Consider the following 21,529-nt stretch of genomic DNA (forward strand, 5'->3'; position numbering starts at 1 on the left):
GATAGGAAGTGCTTGGCTGTGCACTTTTTGGAAAACAGACTTCAAATCTCAGTTTGGGAAGGTTTTAAAATAGGAAGCTGCTCACCACAGGCTTGTAAATGGCTGAACTAGGACCTAACTGAATAAATAAAGGTTGCTGCAGGGAAAGAACTGAAAGAAGGAAAGGAGGAGGGAAGGAAGAAGGGCATTCCCCAAGATAAATTAACATCTGTGAAATAAGACACTTCTAAATGTATGCTAATGGCCTAAATGTTTCCATATTCAATTAAGTAATAAGTCCCGAGTTGGCAATATCCTCCCCAAACATTCATTTACTGAGAGAAGGCTCTGCTGGGACAGCAGAGCACCATAATGAACTGGTGTGGGCAGTAAGACATGATAATGCCTACTTCAGAGGGAATTACTGCTTTCATAATGCAATTTACAACAAGAATTTACTTGTTAGAAGAGTTTTTTCCCTCTTCATTATGACAGTGTAATTATGGCTCCAGTGGCTCAGAATAATTTTGAGAGGAATGAGTTACCAGAGCTTTTGTACTGAGTGTTCTCAGGCACTTTGAACACAGGAGCAGGGGCAGTTCTCTGTAAATAATCATCACATGAAGCTCTCACAGGGCAGCAGCCTGCTTGCAGCTCTCAGCCTCCTTCCCTGGGCCACTCCTGCAATGGCTTCGCGTGGTTTTCCTTCTTGCAGTGTACTTATTTATCAGTTTGATATAGAACATCAGCCCAGTTGAGCACTGGCAGCTCTGGGGCAGTGCTTACAGATGTGGATTTACAGGTGCTGATGCCAGTGTCACCTGCAGGGCTGGCCTGAGTGGGTAGCACTGCCACTGTGAGCAGCCTGAATGTTCCATGGCCCCTTCTGAACAAGGGGCTCCATCCCTCTGCAGTTACATCCTTTCAGAATCCATGTAGATGTAGTGCAGGATGCTTCCAGTGCCTGCTCAAAGCCACAGCAATTTATTAAGTTATTGTCTAGCTGACAGTCTTTCACTTCAGCCTCTGAACTTAGCTGAGTGCATTTGAGCATGGAAATAATCCTTGATGTTCTGTGCCCCCTCTGGTTGTGTTCAGGTTTCTGTCTGTGTTTTCAGAGCAGCCAGGCACTGCTGCAATAACTGCTCTGAATAGACTCAATGTTTGTTTGTTTTTCTTCCTCCATTGTCTTAGGAAAAGCCTGTAAGGATGGCACTTGGCAGAGATTGCTCTGGCCTTGTCAGACAGAAGCAGGCTGGCTGTAATGTGCTTTTTTCATTTCTCTGAGAGGCACCGAGAGATTGGCTGTGCATTTGTTACTTAAGACAATATTGGTAAAGCCTTTTTCAATTATGGCAGACTTCTCATCTTCACAGTGCGGCAGATGTGGCTTTTTCTAGAAGCTGAGCTGGATGTGCTGCAGCCTGGAGAGATGGCTCAGCTGAAACAAAGCTCTCTGCTCTGGTGAGGCATTTATCCCAGCCTGAGATGAACATCTCCAGTGGCGTGTGAGTCATTCGTGCATCACTGGCACAGGCTGGGGATGACTGCCACTGCCCTGGACAGGGTGCAGGAAGCATTCAGATCACAGCTCCTCACTGGTGGGAGTCTCTGAAACCTGCCAGGGACATCTCCTCATGGCTCTGGGTGTCACCTGAAAAAAACCAAACAAACTGTGTGTTTGTGTCATAGAGGTGCTGACAAGAAATCTCAGTAGTCAGAGATGCTCTTTGGGGAACTGTAGAACATGCTGCTAAATGTGCTAGGAAACTTGGAAAAACTAGAAATTATTAGTATGTGGTTACCTGATGATTTGTATTCCTTAAATCTGAGTAAATGCTAAGGCAGAAAAAGTAGATAAAAAGGAGTTTTGCACTTAGAAGATTGATTTTTATCTTTAGGTTTCATAGTGTTTTACAGAAAAACCTGACTGCATTTTGTAGTCAGGTGAGGCTGAATTGCCCAGTGTCCAGGAGAGTTGATAATTTCCCTTCAGTGCTACCAGGGTGCCTCACATCCTCGCTGTATCAAACACGCTGCCAGGCTGTGAAGATAGGTCAGACAATAGAGGGGAACAGCAAGGAATTTTTCTCCTTTTGTGATTTAATAGACTCTTCTGCTCTGTTTGCCCTCTGAGGGAGCCAATAGATTTAATACCCAATTTCTCTCATCTGCTATCAGAATGCAAATGTGATGGCAGATGAATATACTTTCAAGAATGCTTAACCTAATGGGCATGTAAAGCCTGGTAATTACCAGTTGTTTGTCTCCTCGTGTATAATGGTTTCAGTAATAGGCAGCGCCACACACTGAGATCTTGGTGTGGGCCAGGGCAACATTCCAGTGCAGCTTCTTCTGCTCTTCCACTGGAAACAACAACAAAAAAATACAATGTCCTCATTGCAATTGTTCCATTTTCAGTACTCTGTGAGTACCAGCTGGTATAGCAGGTTAATAATCCAAATTTAGCATTTAATCCACCTTTGATCCAACACGTGTAGCAAATGACAGAGTTTTTGTATTGTATGTGCCACGCAGGCAGGGATGTTGACAGAGCAGACTTAGGGGCTTTGTGGCTGATGGAGAAAGGATTCAACCTGCAGGTCCTGACCCTCCTGAGCCCCCTCTTGTATGGAAAAGAAGCAAACAAGAAACGCAGCTCAAGGTTCATTACTCTCAAATTTGACAACAATGATAAAAGATAAACTATAATGGAAACACTGCAGACAAAGTAGAACTCTTGCTCCCTGCCTGCAGCACGTTAAAGCCATTGGGGACAATAAGCTGCAGTGGCCCGAGCTGGGCTGGGAATCAGCACAGCAGCTCGTGTTGTGTTTCAGAATTCATGTTGGCACTGAGTGCCGCCGTTGTGCCCGTGCTGGGGACACACGCGGAGCCCGGGGCAGCGCTGCCTGCTCGCACAGCACAGCCAGGGCGGCCGGTGCGCTCCGTGCAGAGAGAGGCTGCGCTCGGGTTTGTAGCCATTGCTGGGTCTGCAGGCTCTGCCTGGGGCTGAGCGACAGTGAGAGCCGTGAAACCCGGCCCTGCCTGGCTTTGGTAGTGGGAAAGAAAAGGCAGAGCCGTGGGCTGGGCTGGAGCCTTGTCACTGGCAGGGATGCCAGGGTCGGTGCCAGCCCGGGCAGGAGCGGCTGTGGCAGCCCCCGGTGCCTGGGCTGCTCTGCCGTGCCAGAGGGAGTCATTTCCTCTAACAGGAGCTACAAAGTCTAATTGAGCCCGTAAATGGAACTCCCCCATCGCTCTTAAAAGTTAGGTGCAGTAATCATGGATTTTTCAACTGAGCAATGTAAAGTTGAAAATGAGCTGCAAAATGTGTTTTAAAAGCTCTATTTTCTAAGTGATTAGCTCTCACTGAATCTGTGTGGCAGCATGTGATCAGTAACAAGCCCAGCTCTATTAGAATACTCTTATTTATGACTGACCAATATAGACTCAGCTGTCATCACTTCTCTCTTACAATCTGTTTTCTAAATAAAATCACAACTTAACCATATGCTTGACAGAATTATGTAGCAGCTTTAGTGTGTTTATTTTTCACTCTGCTGTATACATCAGTCCACACTCGGTTTGAAAGTCTGTTCTTTATTGCTGTTGTAAACTCAGCTGGGCCATTCATGCCCCGTGGGTATTCAGAGAACAGGCATTCAGTCAGATTTGTCCAATGATGCTGCAGAGGAGGCAGCATTCAAAATCCTTGAGAGGTGCATCGCCCTTCCTTCACAACAATAATGTTGAAAGGGTTGAGATTTAGAGAAAATTGTTTGATGTACCTGTCTCTTTTTTCCCCTCTTGGCAATCAATATTTCTTACAGGATGAATTAGAAGCAAGTCGTTCAGATGTTGGGTTTCTCTTTGGTTTGGCCAGCATACAAACGGGCCGGGTCCCTGTGCCACAATGGTTTCATCTGTGGAGAATGTTATCAGCTGATTGGGGAATTAAAACCTGGCCAGGTGCCCTACAGAGCTCAGCAAGCCACCAGTAAATCTTTGTGGTTCCCAGGGAAAGGTGGGCTTGAAGTCAAAACCCAGATATAAACAGAGAGAGAAGACAAATGTATGTATTTCAATCCCAGTAAATTGGACTTTGGTACATGTCAGAATTGCTGTGTATTCCTTTGGAGCTGAAAACTGCAGCTATTAAGGCAAAAGAAGTGATTGCCTGAAATCCTAACATAGACTGGGGAGAGGGAAATGGTGCTGCAGGCAGGTAGAAAATGACACCTCGTGGTGTGCCAGTCACCCACGCACACCTTGCAAACGGAGCCATTAGGGGAGAGCAGCTGAGCCCAGCCGGGGATGATGGGCCTGGCATCCCGCTGCATTCAGCTTGGATTGGGGCTTGGGGTTTTCAGTTTTTCTCTCTAGTTCATGGCTGATGCTTTCAGAGTGTGCCAGCACCTCCTGACTGTGCAGCCAGACCCAGCTGATGATGGTGCTGTGTTCTCTCAGCGTTGAGGAGCTGCTGGAATTGGGTTATGGAGAAGTGTAGGGGGATGCAATTTAAGAAAATAAAGATAGTGTAGAGAGCAATCTCACCCCTAAGGAGCTGCAGCTGGGCCAGCTATCAAAGATCAGGAGCAGGCCTGACTTTACCAGGCACAGCTGTACCCAATGAGAAGAAGATGCTCTAAAAGAGTGGGGTGCTGGGTGAGAAGGAATCTGGAGTCAGTGGCTGCTTTGTGAGGAACAGAGTCAGTGCTCTGAGAGCTGCCCACCAGAAACACCAAGGAGGTGTGGAGCTTTTGTGATAAGGAGATAGCAGTATGGAACCTCTGCAATAAGATGATAACAGAGAAGGTAAATCTCGGGTGGAGACTGCAGAGCGGGGAGTGGGATCCGCGTGGGGGAAAGGACCACGAGCTGACTGCTCTGCTTGGCACAGCCAGCCTTTGTAGGCAGCGAGGAGCTGGAAATGCAGGCTTTTCTTCTCAGTACGTCAGTACATCTTTTAAAATGAGAAATATTTTCAAATATTTCAACATCATTTAGAGAAATGTATGAATGTGTACCCTGCTGTTTGACAGACACAGCTTGGAAAATGTTATTGACTACAGCACTCTTCTTCAGAGGTAGAGTCTGCAATATAAACCTCAACAACAAATCAGGCTAAGTGGAGTCTGAGTTCATCAAATACAGCACAGCAGCACAAATAAATAACATACCAGAGATCCTTGGAATCCCCAAAACCTCCTACTTCTGCGTCAGAATTAAATTAGTCACATAGCTGTTGTTCTGATATTAATACATGGTGGCTTTGAAGCACAGCTCAAGTCTAAAGGAGTTTTGCTGAGTGAAAGAGAATTTAAAAATAGGTTTATAAAGGGAAAGATTAATTTGGTGAAGTGACAATAATTTCAGAATAACAAAATGCTTATCCATAATAGATAGTGTCATCTCCTCTCTGTTCCTTTGTGTACGCCCTGCTTTTTATCTTATGCAAATGATGAACTACCTTGCACTGTCAGAAGTTTCACTTATCTTTACTAAGTGCTAATTAGTAACTACATGGCAGAGTCCCATTTTTAATGATGTGGAAACAATGCAGGTGGGGTTGGACAATAGTGATAGAACAGGTCCCTTTCTCTGCTGTGCCAGCTGCTGGCAGCCCAGGGAACCCTTCAGTGCATACAGAGCCCCAGGAGCTGCTGTGGCTCGGGACAGACAGACAGACAGACCTGCCTGCGACAGGGAACTGACACAGGGACAGGGCTGTGTGGGGCAGCTGAGCTCAGGGAAAGCAAATCACAGCACAGTTTGTTTTGCTGAGAGAATTTGGGGAGCTGCAGTCCCTTAAGAAAGCTGACAGGCGTGGTGCCTCCCAGGGTGTAAGAATACAGCGTGCCCCCTGTTTCCATGGGAAATTTATAAGAGCAATTATAAACCATTGGTTTTGAGAAGGTTTATTAAATTGTTCAGAAGTTTTATGAAAACAAAGTATGTTCTGGAAGTAATATGGCTTATTTTGAGATCTATTATGGATGCTGAAAGTGTTCCCAACCTTGAATAAATCATATCACATATTTTTAACTACCTGTCTAGGAATTCTGAACTGAGAAATAGACATAATAAATAATTTATTGTGCAGACCAGGAGCAAATATGTGTATTACACCCTTTGATTTCCAAACACATCTTGCTGAGCAAAGGCACTTGGTTTAAAACAGCTTTGCAATATTCCCCAGTGTCTGAAAATCAACTTGTGTGCAATGGACCTGAGCTATCCTGAGTGAAATGCAGGGGCAGTTCCCAGCAACAGCAGTGGCAGCTTTCCAACCCAGCTCTCTCCTGTTCTGTTCTGCCAGTCCTGGAGCTGATTTTGGGAGGAGCTGCTTTCACATCAGCAGCTTGAAGAAGCTCCCGTTTGTGTCAATGGCAACAGCCAAAATTTCTGATAGGAATTCTAAGTTAGCCAGAAAGAAATTAATGGACTGAGAAGTTCATCAGTCATAAATAAATGTGTCTTTATTGGGTGAATGCTGAGAGGAAAAGACCAGGAAGGAGACAAATGATGATCAAGGACTGGAGATAGAATGGGAAGCTCTTCAGGGACAGAAATGAGAATGAGGTTTGCTAATTTCTGGGCAGGGAAGAACATGCAGAAGTGGGAGTTTTCTGTGTTTAGGGAAATGGGATTTGGATAGTCCCTGGAAAACTACAAAGGAATGCATTCCAGAACTTGAGGATTGGTATAGAACTGAATAAACCTCACGGGAGCAGGGCTCCCATCTAATCCATGGCTTCTGTGTGCCAGGACAAGAGCCCTGCAGGGAGCCAGTCTCTGTTTCTGGGCATGGCTTCAGCCGGACCTTTTTGGCATTGTTTTTCCAGCATGGTACAGAGCATTTCTCCTCTCTGTAAATATTTCTTTCCAAGAAGCAGCACAGAAATGCCCTTTTCCTCAGAGCCTTGCTGGCACCCTGCTTTTTTGATGTCCCTGTCACTTGTTGGCGTGGCATGGGATATGATCCCAGTTGTTGCTCTCTCTCCCAAAGGTGAGCGATGGTGTTGGTACAGGAAGGTGGCAGATGGAGGAGAGCAGAGCTCGTTTTCCTTCCTCTCCTGTTCCAGCTGAGGAGGAGCTCTCTGCCACGATGCCATCGGAGCCCAGCAGTGCCAGGAGGGCAGGCTGAGGTGCCCTGTGCCAGGCAGGGGTGAGTGCAGGAGCTCCACAGCTCTCAAACACCTCCCCAGGCTGAGGAGCTCTCCCTGTCACTGCTGGCTTGCTGAAACCTCATCTCTGACCTTTGGAGGTGCAGGAGCCTGATGGGACTTGCAGCTTCTCTGCTTTCAAAGTGACTTCACAGAACATGAAACTTGTAAGAAGAACATTTAAAGTCTCTTGCTGGAATTAATTCTGATCTGACTTATACCCAATTTCATTCAAATCAGACAGTGCAGATGAGAGCTGGCAATTTGCATAGACACAGTAATTTGGAGAGGGCGTGCAGAAGAGCTTTTTAAAATCCACATGGAGTTCGTGTCCTCAGTCTCTGAGCATGAGTAAAATTGAGGAAATTCTGAATTCTAAGTCATTTTTTCCCCTCTGACTCTCTTGTTTGCTCAAGTCCAATTATTCAGAACCAAAATATCCTATTATATCATGGACTAAACAGGCACACTTTGCAGCTGTGTTGGGAAATGAATGAACATTTGAAAATGTGACTCTCTCATATTGCTGTATTATCATTAGTTTGAGTATGTGCTGCAAATAACATTTTGAAGACCAGGTTTCCTTTTGACTTTGAAAGAGACATGTAATGAGCTAAAATCTTATTTTAAATTGCATTCTGTTACTTTAAATGATATTTTGCTATAAATTTCAGTTTTGCCTAATATTGCATTTAGCCATCTTTGGTTTTCAGCAGGTGATAGTCTCTTGCTCCATCACCACTATCAGCAGCAGCTTCAGTTTTAATTAATTCCCTGTTCTGAGCACATCCCAAGGCAGAGCCATGGCACTGATCAGTCAGTGCATAACCAGATATGATAATGGCTCTGATAAGGAGCAGCACACCCAGTGACCCACTTTGCTCATGTCAGTTCTAACTCTGCTCCAAGGACGAGCCCAAAGAACATCTGGCACAGGTGCTTCCCTCCAGCTGCACCCAGGCAGCGTTCCTGGCAGCCCTGGGCTCTCCAGTGCTGCCCGTGGCCTCTCCTCCCTCCAGAGCGCATTTCCCAGGCAGGTGCAATGAATTAATTAGTGCAGCCCCTGTGCTGCTGCAGAGCACACACACGAGCAGTGATGGCTCTGTCAGAAACTCAGCTTCCTGGAGGGAAGGTCTCCAAATTAGCCTTCGGGAGGGTCTGTCAGATTTATTTTTTCTACTTTTCTTTTTCAGTGTGTATCATTTTAGTAATTCTCCTCTAGCAGTCACTCCCAGACTACCCGGCAGATATTTTTGGAAGAGGAAAAATTTCTTTATTTAGCAGAAAACCTTGGGGCTGATTTATTGCCCTGTGTGCCTCCAGCCCTGGTGCTGGTGCTGATCACCCTTGGTGGCTCTGCCCGTGCAGGGGCTGGTGCTGGCTGGCACAGGTGTGCCAGTGTGCCCGTGGCAGTGCCATGAGGGGGCAGGAACAGCCTCCCCAAAGGAAGCTGCTCCCACACTCCCCATCCCCACGGACTGAACAGAGTAGGGTGGACTTCAGTGACTGCTGGGTTTCGGCTGGTTTTCCGCAAATTAGCCCTGTTAGAACAAGTAGCTCTCAAAGATGATTTCAATATGAGCGAATAGGGATTCCTGAAACACATTAGGGGGTTTTGTCACTGAGATAGGGCTGAATTACAGGCTTTGCCAGGGATCTTATACAATCCTAATGGACTGTAATCCATGTAATACGACAGGTTTGTGATGGAGATTACTAAAATATTTATCCCTGGCATCTTTCCTTTTTAATACATTTGTTTTCTCTCTCTGAAGTGAAAGCAATACATTGACAGCAAACTAGGGGTATTTCATCAGTCTCTTATCAGCAGCCAGCACTAAAGCCAGCCAGAAGGGTTGGGGTTTTGAGTAGCATTTATTACACTGTGTTTTCGGTATTTCCTGACAAAGTTCCAGGAGAACCTTTGTAGCCCCAGAGAGCAGACTGACTCTTGCTTTTCCAACTCAGAGCAGCCTGTGCTCAAACACCTTTGTTCCCCCAGCCCACACTGCGCACATTTCCCCTTCTGCAACTCTGCATTGTCACCTCGGGGTCCCCAGGCTCGGGGCTCTGTGTCCCCAGCCCAGCACGCTGATGAAGAGCAGATTTAAATCGAGATTTAAACACTCCCTGGGCTGTCAGTGCCTCCGCCAGCCCCTTCCAGGGCCGCTTGTTTTTGTGGCTGCTTTGCTCTTTGCTGGGAGCACGTGTGTCACGGCACCAGCATTTGCTTTAATTTGTTTAATTAGTGTCTCTAAAGTGCCTCCAGCTGTCCAGGGGCTGCTGTTCAAAGGCCTCACCTTTGGGATGGGGGCTCCAAAGGGCTCCCTGGAAAGAATCAGTGTGCAAAACACTCCAGAGGGCTGATTTCTGTGAGCTGTGGGCTGAATTCTTCCTTGCCCTGTTTGTTGATTCATCCTTTGCCTCTCTGCAGTTTGGGAATAAAACAGCGATTTTCAGAGCAATAGCCCCGTGTGCACGTTTTGTGCAGGAGAAATTCCAGCTCCAGCTTGGATTCTTTGTGAAGAATGTTCTTTGTGAAGCAGATGTCTGCCTTTCCCCTGTCTCAAACTCATTAAAAACCCCAAACCCACTCAAACAGTCTAAAACGCTAAAGCCCCAGCCAGACCATGGCTCCGAAAGGAGGATTCAGAGGCCTCTGCTGCTATTGGCATCTCATTTGGGAAGTGGGGGTTCAATGGTTGACACCTGAAACTGACCCACATTCCTTGGAGTCTGAAACCACAAGGGGAGAGGCAGTGTCTGATAAATTTACAATTTAAGTTACTTTCTGGGCTCCTTTTCTGCCGTTTCTCTCTCTCTGTTGTGGTTCCTTCAGCCTCATGTTCCATCACTCTCATCCCTTCATCACCCAGCCGCTGTGGGGATTCTCAGTTGCCTGCTAAAACAGCTTTTATCCTCTGGTGGTTTCTGTCCCAGGAGCTGGCAGCCAGGGATACAGCGTTTTTCCTGTCAAAGGCAGCTGTCTAGTGGTCATTTCTTCCTGGAGGATTTTAAAAGTAGCAAATTAAATTAAGAACGTTAATGTTTTTGGCTACTGGGCTTTTGCTGCAAGAGTGAAAAAATGTCAGTCCTTGCCACAAGTAACATCCTGCATGTCTGCTCATTAAAACTTTTAAAACCCTTTTTTGATAAAGCAAATTCGTGCCTAAAATTTCATGCACTGAACCTGGTGTCCATGGCTACAAGGATTTAATAGAAAAGAGCAGAAAAATTCATGTGGCTTGAATTCTTGCTCAGTCCATGTTTTAAGTTCCCTCATTCTGTTTCATGGTGTTTAACTTGGAGCACTGTGAAGGACAATGGGGGTTCTCACCCATTTGAATCCCACAGAGGGTCCTTGGAACAACTGTGCTGGGACAAGAAACCTCTCACTCCTCATCTTACACTGAGATGCACAGACAGAATAAAGCAGTGCAAGGACATGCACGAAGTGAGGCTGAGAGATGCAGTTACCATTTTTCAGGATTTCTGTGTGGAGAGGATCAGTAGTTCTTCTTGGAGAGCAATCAACAGGGGGTTTGTGTTACTCCAAGGGATCTCTTCTGCTTGTTTGAATCAGCAAAGTCTTTTGCTATGGCTCTTCAAGATGGAAATCACAACCAAAGCTGTGCCCTGGCATGCACTGGCGTTAACTGCTGCAGCTGGATACTGACAGCACTGCGTGTACCCTACATTAAGGGCACAGGATAATTCTGAGCAGTGTCATTTTGGTATTAATTGAACTCCCTTCTGCATCAGTGGCTTCACTGAGCTGTTAGGCTTTGCCTGCAGCAGAACTCCTTGCTGTTATTTAGCAAATGTTGCTTTGGTGGCCACTCGTGCAGATGACAGAAAGGTGGTTACATGTGGCATTATAAGAGCTGTAGTGTTCAGCCTGGATTTTATGTATATAACAAAAATTCCTATTTGAATTACTCAGTGAATATCTATTTTATGCCAACAGCAGCTCTTTGGAGCAGTGCAGGCTTTTTTCATCCATTGAAGAATTTGCACCCTTTATTTATACAGTTCCTTTCTCTTTGCTGTAGCCCTGGTGCTGTAAACCTTAAGTAATGTCATCAGCAATCAGTGGAGATGCTCCCAGGAGGGAGGAAAGGTCTGTGCAGAAAAGGCTTTTCAGGCTCAGGGTTTTTGCAGCAAAGACTGCTCCATGGGTTTCTGTGCCTCAGCTGCTGTTCTCTGAACGTCTGACATGCGTGTCATTGAGTGAAGGACACATGGATCCGTGGGTTTAGTTCTGGCCAAGCGAATGGAACGGTCCAATGCTGCTCCTGTGTCACCTCCTGCAGGGAGCTGCACGCAGCAATGGATGAGAGAATGCCTGTGAAAGAGAGCTAAGCGTTCACAATTTCTGTGATGTCCAGAAGATGATTTTATCTGCAGCTGTGAGAAGTTGCTAGGGAACAGAGCTAACTCATTTTTGCTGATGGCTCTTCGTTAGTGCTGTGGAGCAATGTTCCTTCCACTCTCGGCACTGCTGCCTCGTTCTGCACGAGGATGTGACTTGGAAATGCCTCAGAACTGTCCTGCTGCTGGAGTCTGAGAGGAACTTTTCAGTGAAGAGCATTTTCCAGGTCACTTCCAGCAGCAGCCCGTTCAGCAGCAGTGCTGGCAGTCCCCAGGTGTCCCCATGGAGGGCTGGGAGAGCAGGGTCAGTGTGGGGCCCTCACAGAGCCTTTGTGGGGCTCAGCCCCTTCAGCAGAGGACAGGAACATTTTGGGTGGCTGTTGATGCATTTCAGGCTCAGCTAGAAGCACCTGCTTTAAGATGCACACTCCTTGTCACTGAGCATCAGGCAGCTGGGGCAGTTGGGGTGGTGGCTGCTTGAGGAGGCCAAATTCCTGCAGTTTTGATTGCTAGCAACATCCCTCCTTTCAAGGCTTGTGAAAGGTCATTGGCCAGGCCATGGCTCTGAAGGAGTATTTGCATCCCTCAAAAACTGCCTCAAAGAGGCCCTGTACCAGGCACTGCTTTCCAGATCAACCCAAAGAGCTGGTGTGACCAACCCCATTGCTTCCTGGCATATACAGAGGATATAAAGGTCTGTTCCTATTTCTGCAATGTTTTGGAACACTCGTGGTGCACAATTCACCGGTTGTTTCTTGCTTTTTCTGTGGTCAATAGTGTTGTCAGCCAATTCAAATGAACCGTAAGAATTCCCCCACTTGTTGCTTTCCCACTCAGCAGAAATGTGTATATGTACACATGTACATGCATGTATACACATGTATACATGTACACAGAAACACGGAGGGAAGGTCCCTACAGCTCTCTGGAAATGTTTTGTTGTTCTGTTCTCTTTCCTCCTCCATGTGCAGTGGAGGGCTGGGTGATCCGTACATCCCACGGGCTGCAGGGTTCTCTGTCCAACAGCAGCCCCAGCCCCATGCTGCTTGTGCTCTGGTGGCTGTTCCAGAGCATGTTCTTCACCTGTGAAATGGGGCAGATGGCACTTTGTTTTCTCTGCACAGAGTGCCCAGTACTGTGCTTTGTTTTTCCTGTCTTCCCTTAAATCTAGGTCTAATTTTAAAAAATTGCTGGTTGCACAAGCTGTGCTGTTAGCAGCTTTGCTGCTGTTTGGCCAGGAATAAAAGGGATGTGCTGCATTGTTTGCTTTCTTACAAGCAATTTAGAAAGATTTCAGACCCTACACATTATTTTTTGCATTTATTTTGGAAACAGTACTTTGAAGCGGTCCACGGGGCTCCCAACCACTTTAAATCAGCAGGCAGCAGTGTTTATCTTTGCCTTTCATTTTTGTAAGCAAACACCTTCCTGCACAGCCTGAATACAGAGAGGATTTGCTGTGCTCTGGCTGCTCGCTGGTGCCCAGAGCTCTGTCCTGCAGGGAAGGTGCTGGGCAGGGGTCTCCTCCTCCTCCTGCTGCTGCCTCCAGCACCCGGAGCAGCCGGAGGTGCCGGGAGCAGGAGGGGCCCCGGGGCTGTGGGCAGCCTGTCGTGACCTGTGTGTGACACGGGGAGCCCAGGATGGCTCCTGCTGGGGGCTCAGGGTGCCGTTCGCAGCTGCAGGGTCTCTGCAGCTCTGGCTCTGAGCTTCACCCAACTCAGGGTCTCTCTGAGCAAAGCTCTGGTTCTGCTCCCGCTGAGCACGGGGCCCTCTGGTGCCGTGTTTGGTGAGTAAACAGAGGTCAGAGCTGCAGACTCTGTATTTGTTTCTGCTTTAAATCGATTTGTATGCATCCTTTCCTTTTGGCTCTCCAGAGACTTGTGTGTTTTACATCTTGCAAAATGTGTTTTAACAAGGACCTTGTTTGAAAGGCACAGGAATAAAATCTGAGTGTGTGTCATGTGTGCAGATACCTGCACCTGTGTGCAGGACACAAACTTCAACCACAACAGGCAATTTTTGGTAGCCCATGAAATGCACATTACAGACAAATCTATTTTATTTAACTCCTGGTATGCACAATTCAGTTTCTGAAGCCTAAATAGTCTTGTGGCCTTTCAATAATTAAATTTCATTATAAATCCACCTGGGCTATGTTTTTGTAATATCTCCCTTTGAATGGCAGTGGCTTGGTGGCTGTGTGGAATGGGTTTTCCTCCTGAAATGTTAATTAGGTGGAGAATGTGTTATGCTTTGGAAAAGCTGCATTGCAAACCCATAGATAAACAGATTGATTTAATTTTAATCTGCTTTCATGGTGATGCATAATGATAACTGGTTTGTGTCTCACAGGGCTGAAAACCACAGACCTTAATAAGAGTTTGTGGGTATATCATACAGCTTTAAATAGCTTCTGTTGTGCTAGACCGCTCTCCATAAATTATTCCAACTCCATCAGCATCTCAGGGACTCCCCATTCTCTTCTGCTGTGGATTTTCAATCAGTGCAACTATTAGTGTAATCTGAAGAAAGTTGGAGGTATCTGCTCTGAAAACAACTGCCAACACTGGTTTGTACATCAAGTATTCAATGGGGAGAGCAGAACCAAAAAAGCCTTGCAGAAGCCAGCTCTGCAGATCAAATCACAGCTTCCAAATCCTACCTTTTATAAGCCATGCCAAAATTAATTATGGAATTAAAGCCACACATTCAGATGGTTGGTATGAAGTGTCTTACTACATGACCTGTTTGTTGTGATCTCCCTTTCCTGCTGAACTGAGAAAGGTGCAATTCACTTCAGCCAGTCCTAGAACAGTTGGTTTAAATGGGCTCTCCTCAAACACAATTTCTTCCATTCAAAGAATTTTAGCTTTAAAGGTTTGTTCCTGATGGGGAAATAGTTTTTGGGTTTAATGGTCTAAATTTCTTCAGGGGTTTGTGGTAGATACACATCCAGGAAGCCTTTGTATGCTTGGTTTTCATGTGCTCCCAGCAAACATGCCTTAGGTCTGACAAAGATGGGTGAGTTGTGCCTGTTTTCTCAATGACAGCCACGTTTTATTTTTGACTGATGTTCAAAGAGCCTCGTTCAGGCTCAAATTCTGTCCTACATTAGCTTCAGCCATAAAAAGCAATGAAACTGCAGAGGGAGACAAAAGAAGAGGATGACCTCAAAGTGCATAAATTTAGCATTACCCCAATGCTGTACACAAAACTGAAAATGCTGGGAACACAAATTCCAGCCAGCCCTCTCTGTGCTGTGGAATGTTTAGTGTGGTCTCATCTACTGAGGGCTTCTCAAATGGGAATAGATTCTGGCCCAAGGGTGGGAGACTGGACAGACAAAGGGCTGGATTACCTCAGGGTTTTGTTTTCAGGGTGAATCTTGGCCTCATGCTTTGCCCTCTCACTGCTGTTCAGTCTGGTAGGCTCTGTAACATTTCTCATTCCCATTCCAGTGCTGTTCATGAGTTTGCCAGCTTCTCTGGCATCCACAAACCTGCTAGCTCATATTGCCTTCAGTTCTGGTACTCCAGGGTTTAAAAGAAACTCTGTCCTGAAATAAAGCCAGAACATTTGTTGCTGTTTTCCATTGTTTTGTGCATTTGAATATGTTTGTTTGAGCACAGAGGCCTCAGGGAGGGGAGGAGGTGGTGTGCAGGCAGTGAAACATCAGGATGTAAATGTCAGTAGAAATGTTCTGGTATCAAAACGGCCTCATTTAAGCAACATACAGCTCCAGCCTGACCTCAGATCCTGCGGAGATGTCTGCATTTAATGTAGCACAGCATTAACAGGATCATTCTGCACTTCTTGCCAGCCAGAGACAGCTCCCAGGGAACTCTGTGAGTGCATCTACAGCTTAGTCATGCCACAGCTGCTGGCTGGATTTTACATCCCATGGTGGCACCTGGCCCCACAGTCCCTGACTTCAAGCATGACATTTAATTCTGGTCTTCAGAAGGCCCTGAGGAGTCTGCAGCTCCTGCTTGGTGGCTGGGTTTGCCCTTAGCCCCTTGCAGGCTCGGGCAGGACAGACAAGATAAGGTGTTCCCAGCTCCAGGAGTTTGCTCTTGGATGCAGAGGGGATGTCACCAGAAGGAGCCACCCACGGCATTGTCCCCAGCAAGAATGGGCTCTGGGCAGTGAGAGATGTAGGGCTGGAATGCCTGCAGGGTTTGAGCAGGGGCTGTTCTGCTGCTGGCTTACATCAGTGCCTTTGACTTCCCAGTGAGTGCAAACGGACCTGTTCCTTTGTTTCCTGCCATGAGGAGCTGTGCTCAGGCCCGTTTCTGCTCACATTTGGCTTGTGTTTGGTCTGAAGGGGGTGGTGGGGGAAAGCCTGTCCCCAGCCCTCCTGCTGCCATCCCTGCTGCCCAAAGGAGGTGGATGTTGGCAGGGGAAGGCTGCCATCCTGCTCTGCTCTGCTCCTCTCCATGGCTGGGTCAGGGTCAGGCTCTGGGCATGAAGAAACACTGGAGATAAACAGAAATAGAAGCCCCTTCCAGTTATTTGTGAAATGCCTTGGGGAGATGCAGTGACAAGGCAATCTCAGAGGCCACTGTGATGTCTGGTGGGTGCCCAGGAGCTCTCAGAAGTGCCCCCTCTCACACAATTTATCTGCCACCTTCTCCTCGCTGCTGGTGACAAGATGACAACCAGCGGTAGCAGGGTGTTAACAGGCTCCCTTTTCTTTTTCTCCTTTGATGTACAAAGTAGCTCTCTTTCTCAGAAGGACCATAAAAGGTTCCCACAGATCTTTGCCCCGAGCACTTACAGTAATGAAAAGCTAACTTCAATGTCACGAGTCTGAAGCATCTTTATTTAGAGCTGTTTAGGGCTCGGATTGCCTGTTTGTTTGTGCTGTGCTGGAAAGGGGGATGATACTTGTGTGCTCTTTAGGGCTTGGACTGCCTGTTTGTTTGTGCTGTGTGTGAAAAGGGTGGTGATACTTGTGTGTTCTTTGGGGCTTGGACTGCCTGTTTGTTTGTGCTGTGTGTGAAAAGGGTGGTGATACTTGTGTGTTCTTTGGGGCTTGGACTGCCTGTTTGTTTGTGCTGTGTGTGAAAAGGGTGGTGATACTTGTGTGCTGTGAGCAGGGCACTGCCAGAGTGAGATGGGGAGGGGAACCCATCCTGGGCAGGGTGTCTGTGCCCATCCTGGGCAGGGTGTCCACATGCAGGAATGACACAAGCTGAAAGCTGAGCCCTAATGGTTGTAAACTGCAGAGACTGGAGGTGCTAAAGCAGCCCCTGTGATAAATGAGAGAGGATGCTGCCTGCATTTTAATTGCAGTTGCAGCCTCTTCCATCACTAGAGTAAACAGAGTGTTCAGTGGGTCAGGCATGGAATTGGGAATCACTATCTTTATGCACTTAGGTAATGCATTTCCTTGATTTCAGTTGTGATGTATTGATTCTGGGAGTTCCTTCTGTGCTTTTCTTTGCTTCTCCATTCCCTTGATTTGTACCCTGTCAGCATTGACGAGTTTTTAGGGATGTGGACTCCCAGGGGCTTTGTTTGCCATGATTGATTTGGTGCAAGGGGTGAGCTGCTCAGGAGCCTGGGAAACTGATGTGAGCAGTGATCCAGAGGTAAATAACAGCCAGGAAGGTGCTTAGCTGCATGGGCTCCTGGTTTGAAAAGAAACAGCAACCCCAAACCAGCCACAATTCAAATGTTTATGGCCTTCCTTTCCTCCTCTCCACCGAGCCGACTCTGCCCAAAGTGCAGTGATGGGCACAGAACACTGCAAGCACTCCTGCTGCAGCCCAGCCTGGGTGTGGGACAGTGTTCACAGGGGTCTGAGCATGAGGGAAGAGATGAGGAGCTGACTCCATGTTCCAGGAGGCTGGTTTATTATTTTATAATATATATTACAATAAAACTGTACTAAAAGAACAGAAGAAAGGATTCCATCAGAAGGCTAGCTAGGAATGGAAAAAGAAAGAATGATAACAAAGGTTTGTGGCTCATACAGAGTCCAGGGCAGCTGACTGTGATTGACCACCCCAGTCTCCCTGGGGATGGGATCATTTCTCTGTCCCTGCTCTGGGCTGGTCCCCAGCAGTTTCCCTTCCTCGAGGTGGAGCAGGAGGGCAGGACCAGCTGCCAGTCCCCAGGAGCGGCTGCAGCCCCGTGCTGGGGAATGTTTCACCCAGGCTGGGTGGCCTCTCTGTACCTCCCTCTCCGAGACATCGGAAATGGAGTTTAATTTCCACTCTGCTGTGACCGCTGATCTCTTGTCCTGAGGGATGTCTGCTCTAGCAGCACTGACTGCACCTGCTTAAAATTCATTTTGTCAAATTAGCATAGGAGAACTTGCACAGAAATTGGCAGCCTCCACGTATTTATTCTTCCAGGTGTGCTAAGGAAATTGCAGCCACTGCTATTGAGTTAGTGCTGGAGAAAGGAGATTTAATCCTTTTTGTTCAAGACAGTTGAAGGAATCCTTTGGCTTTTTGTTCTGAAAACATCTGTGTGGATCTTGTCCTTCAAAGATTTCCTGAGCAATTTCGTGCGGGGGCAGAGCTGACAGTGCTGTTTGCTGCTGTTTGCTGCTCTGCTGGCAGCAGCTGCTCAGACAAAAACCTCACGTACCTTTTGGGGTTTCTGCCCAGAACTGAGAACTTGCCGTGGCACTGAGTGCATTTTGTGCATGAGAGTTTCAGCAAATGTAATTAAACTCTCATTTCCTGACACCTCAGGAGGCTTGACCACCATGGACTTCTTGTAAATGCATTCAGGAACCAGAAGTTACCAGCACCGGGGACTCCTCGTTCAGTAATTTGGCCAACATTAAATTTTTACCTGAGGGGTAATCCTGTAGTGGCCTGAGGTACAAATTCTGGAAAAGAGAGAGACAGAATTAAAGAATGCCACACCTGATGAGAGGAATTGAAACAGATATTTGAAAGTGCATCTCTCTCTATATAAAGTCCCTCTTCTCCACTTGTAGTTAATAACTTTTTATTCTGGTTGTTCTTTCACCATGCAGCCCCAGAAGTATTTTACTAGCACTGAGAACTAGAAAGCACCACCTCTCCATAGGAGCCAGCCCAGTTTGCCACATGGCTTTTCCTGTTATTCAACCTCTCATGCATGGAAACAGAGCTCCCCAAAAATCAGTTGCTTTAGGAAAAATCAGAATTTTTTAAAATAAGTGTTTTTAAGTTCAGAGCCGACAGGACAATGAAACACAACAGTACTAAAAGAAAATGTTGTGAACTCAAAAAGATGATGAAAATGAGAGCAAAGATAAGGATTGTCATCTTAGAGTAATCCAGAGAGGGAGGAGAGAAAGGGTGGATTTTGCTTGTAATGAGGCTTAGCAATGGCTCTTCATTCCAGCACCCAACTCCTTTCTTTTTCCACAAAAACTGGTACTTTCTGTGCCAATGCAACACCTTGCAGCCAGGAGGGAGCCCCAACGTGCCCAGTGGTGCCCAGAGTGTGGGTAAGGGAAGGGCAGGAGTGAGGAGCCTGTGCCAGAGCACACCCACCATCAATCCAGCTGGGACTGGAGCTGTAATTACCATTAGTTCAGTCAGATTCTGTCTTGATACACTTTCTTCAAAATATGAATGTCTTAATTTATTCTCTCATCTCCTTTCCTCGTCCTGCTGTTGAACTCTTAATGAGTGGTGGCATTTTCTGTGGGGCAGTAATGAGAACACAGTGATGGAATAAGGAGCAGATTGAGCTGGCGTTTCTTGTCTGATCGGTGCAATATCTCCTTGTGTTCCAGGGCCAAGGTGAAGAGAGGTGTGAACGTTTTCAGTGTGAGAGCCAGCAGCCCCTACCTGTGGGACATCAGGGAGAGTGTGGATTACACTGGCAAGTATGCACCAGCTGTGGTTGTGTGCCAGAGGAAATCTGCTGCTGAGAACAGGTAGGTCATGGCTGCTTTCAATACATTTTAATGATTTTAATACATTTTCCTATGGTGCATGAGGAAATGCTTTTGGAAAAGCTGTGGCTGTCATTGTTTTTCCTCATTGGTCAGTCCACCACACAAACGTTACTCAGTCCTAGTGCTCAAAGGAAGTGAAAACTAACAGAAAATGCTGTTGTCACAAATGATTTGGAAGAACTTGTTTCATATCTTCGAGCTTGACTGTGAATAGTTTAATTTTTTTAAAATTACCTTCATATGGCTGTTTGTGGTGGATTTGTTTGGTTTGGTTTATTAATTTTGCTTGAGGTTTTCTTGGTGGATTGTGTCCCTTTCCTTTCTTTGTTGGGTTTTTTTCTTATTTCTGTTTTGCTCTTTTGTGACTATATGAAAATGATGTTAAGGGTGAGATTTATATGAATTTTTGATCTGCAGAAGAAATAGATTTTCTGTTTGCCATTCCCATTCTGCAACATTGATGTGTCTTAAAATGCCTTCATCTAGCAGGTGGATGTTCCTTTTTTAATCACAACTCTTTGGTTTAATGAATACATTTTTATATAATGTGCTGCTCAGATTCTACACAGCTCCTTTGCTAAAGATGCTGAATTTTCCTCAGTTAAAGCAAATATTGTCATGTATCTGGCTGAATGGCATTGGGCAAAGCAGAAATGTGTGTGTATGCCAAGGTGGGAGCTCCCTGTGCTGGGCACAGTCTGTCAGATTCCTTAAAATCCCCCTTCAAAGCTACTGGAAAATGGATGAATATTTTCATTGACAGAAATGGGCATTGGATCAAAACCAGAGATTATTTCAGCAATGAGTTTTCCATCACACTTTATCTTGTTGGGCCCATGGAGTGCATTTGCCTGATTTCTGTTTCTCAGCAGGAAAATGTAAAGCAGCCTCATGGGGAAATTGAATCTTGGCAACTTAACTTCCCTTCACTATTCATCATCCGGTGGCAATCCTTTAAAATGACCCCTGGTACACAAAAAATAAATTATTATGTCATCTTTCATGCAGTGGTTGTGGATTCTGTGTGCTTGCACAGGCTGGGTATAAACATTGCTGGATGTTTATTGAAAGAAATCTTGGGGTTATACACAGATGTTGCTGGAAAGAAAACCCAGGCAGGAAAAGGTGTCCGTGTACCTCTCCTGTGACTCCTGGTTTGATTTGCTCCATCGAGTTCCCAGCTGAGATTTTCTGGTTTTCTCACTTTTGAGAACTTCTTCCTCCCTCTTTGTAACGAGTGCAAAGTATTTGCAATTCATTACCCAGTGTATTGTTTTCCTCATTACATTTAGTTGGCTCTGTTTAACTCTGCGTTTGAAGAAGCAAGATCAAGCATTACGTGGGGAAAGAGCACATTGCATGTGCTCTACAGATTTTGGGAAATGATTTTATCCTTATCTAGAAGTGTTTGATGTCACCAAATAGGCACACTGGGTCACAGTTAAGTAATGAGGTCCTTTACCAATTTTTTGGCCTCCGTAGTTCATTTAGAAATTACAGAAACTCTATTTGCATATTGTTTAATTTCTCCTAAAAAGCAGAGGTCTGATCACATGGATGCAAAGGTGGCAATGTTAATTAACTGCAGATTCAGTACCTTTGTGTTCCTGATAGTTTTACATGGATCAGAAAATAGTGTTAATAAAGCTAACTCAGTGTGACAAGTGTAATTTCACGGCTTAAGGAGGCACTTGTGCAAGTGACAACCCAGAGCAGAATGCCAGAGCCTTCCCAGCTCGGGGTTTGAAATATATCCGTCATTTTGTTTGGAGAGGTTCTGGCAGCGGCAGCTTATCGTAACAGGATTAACATATAAATATTATCACAGCCAGCAGGGTGTTTTCAGATGAATATTAACAGCAAATATTATGATTCTGTCTGGGAATAACTAATTAAGCCCATCTGTCAAATACGATTTGAAGTTCTCGTGCCTTGCTTATTACGGGCTGGCGACAGTGTTCCAGATTAATGGTGAAGCAATTAGAAAGTTCTCCCCAGTTCTTCTGATTTCCTTCTGAGGCAGTGATAATTCTGTACCACTCTAAATCCAGACCCAGGAGATGATTAGATGGGTTTACTGCCTGTAGCATCTGCACAGCAC

The 21,529-nt window shown here is 46.0% G+C and overlaps 1 protein-coding gene across 1 annotated transcript in view; it reads left to right on the plus strand.

Moving 5' to 3' along the window:
* Positions 1-21,529, plus strand: part of TMEM132D (transmembrane protein 132D) — a 178,062-nt gene that overhangs the window by 51,821 nt on the left and 104,712 nt on the right. Inside the window, exon 3 of the mRNA XM_014272018.3 lies at positions 19,264-19,407. Coding sequence (XP_014127493.2) covers positions 19,264-19,407 — 144 coding nt within the window. The remainder of the gene's footprint in view (positions 1-19,263; positions 19,408-21,529) is intronic.

This window comes from Zonotrichia albicollis, chromosome 18 (assembly GCF_047830755.1).
Source record: "Zonotrichia albicollis isolate bZonAlb1 chromosome 18, bZonAlb1.hap1, whole genome shotgun sequence".
Taxonomy (NCBI): Eukaryota; Metazoa; Chordata; class Aves; order Passeriformes; family Passerellidae; genus Zonotrichia; species Zonotrichia albicollis.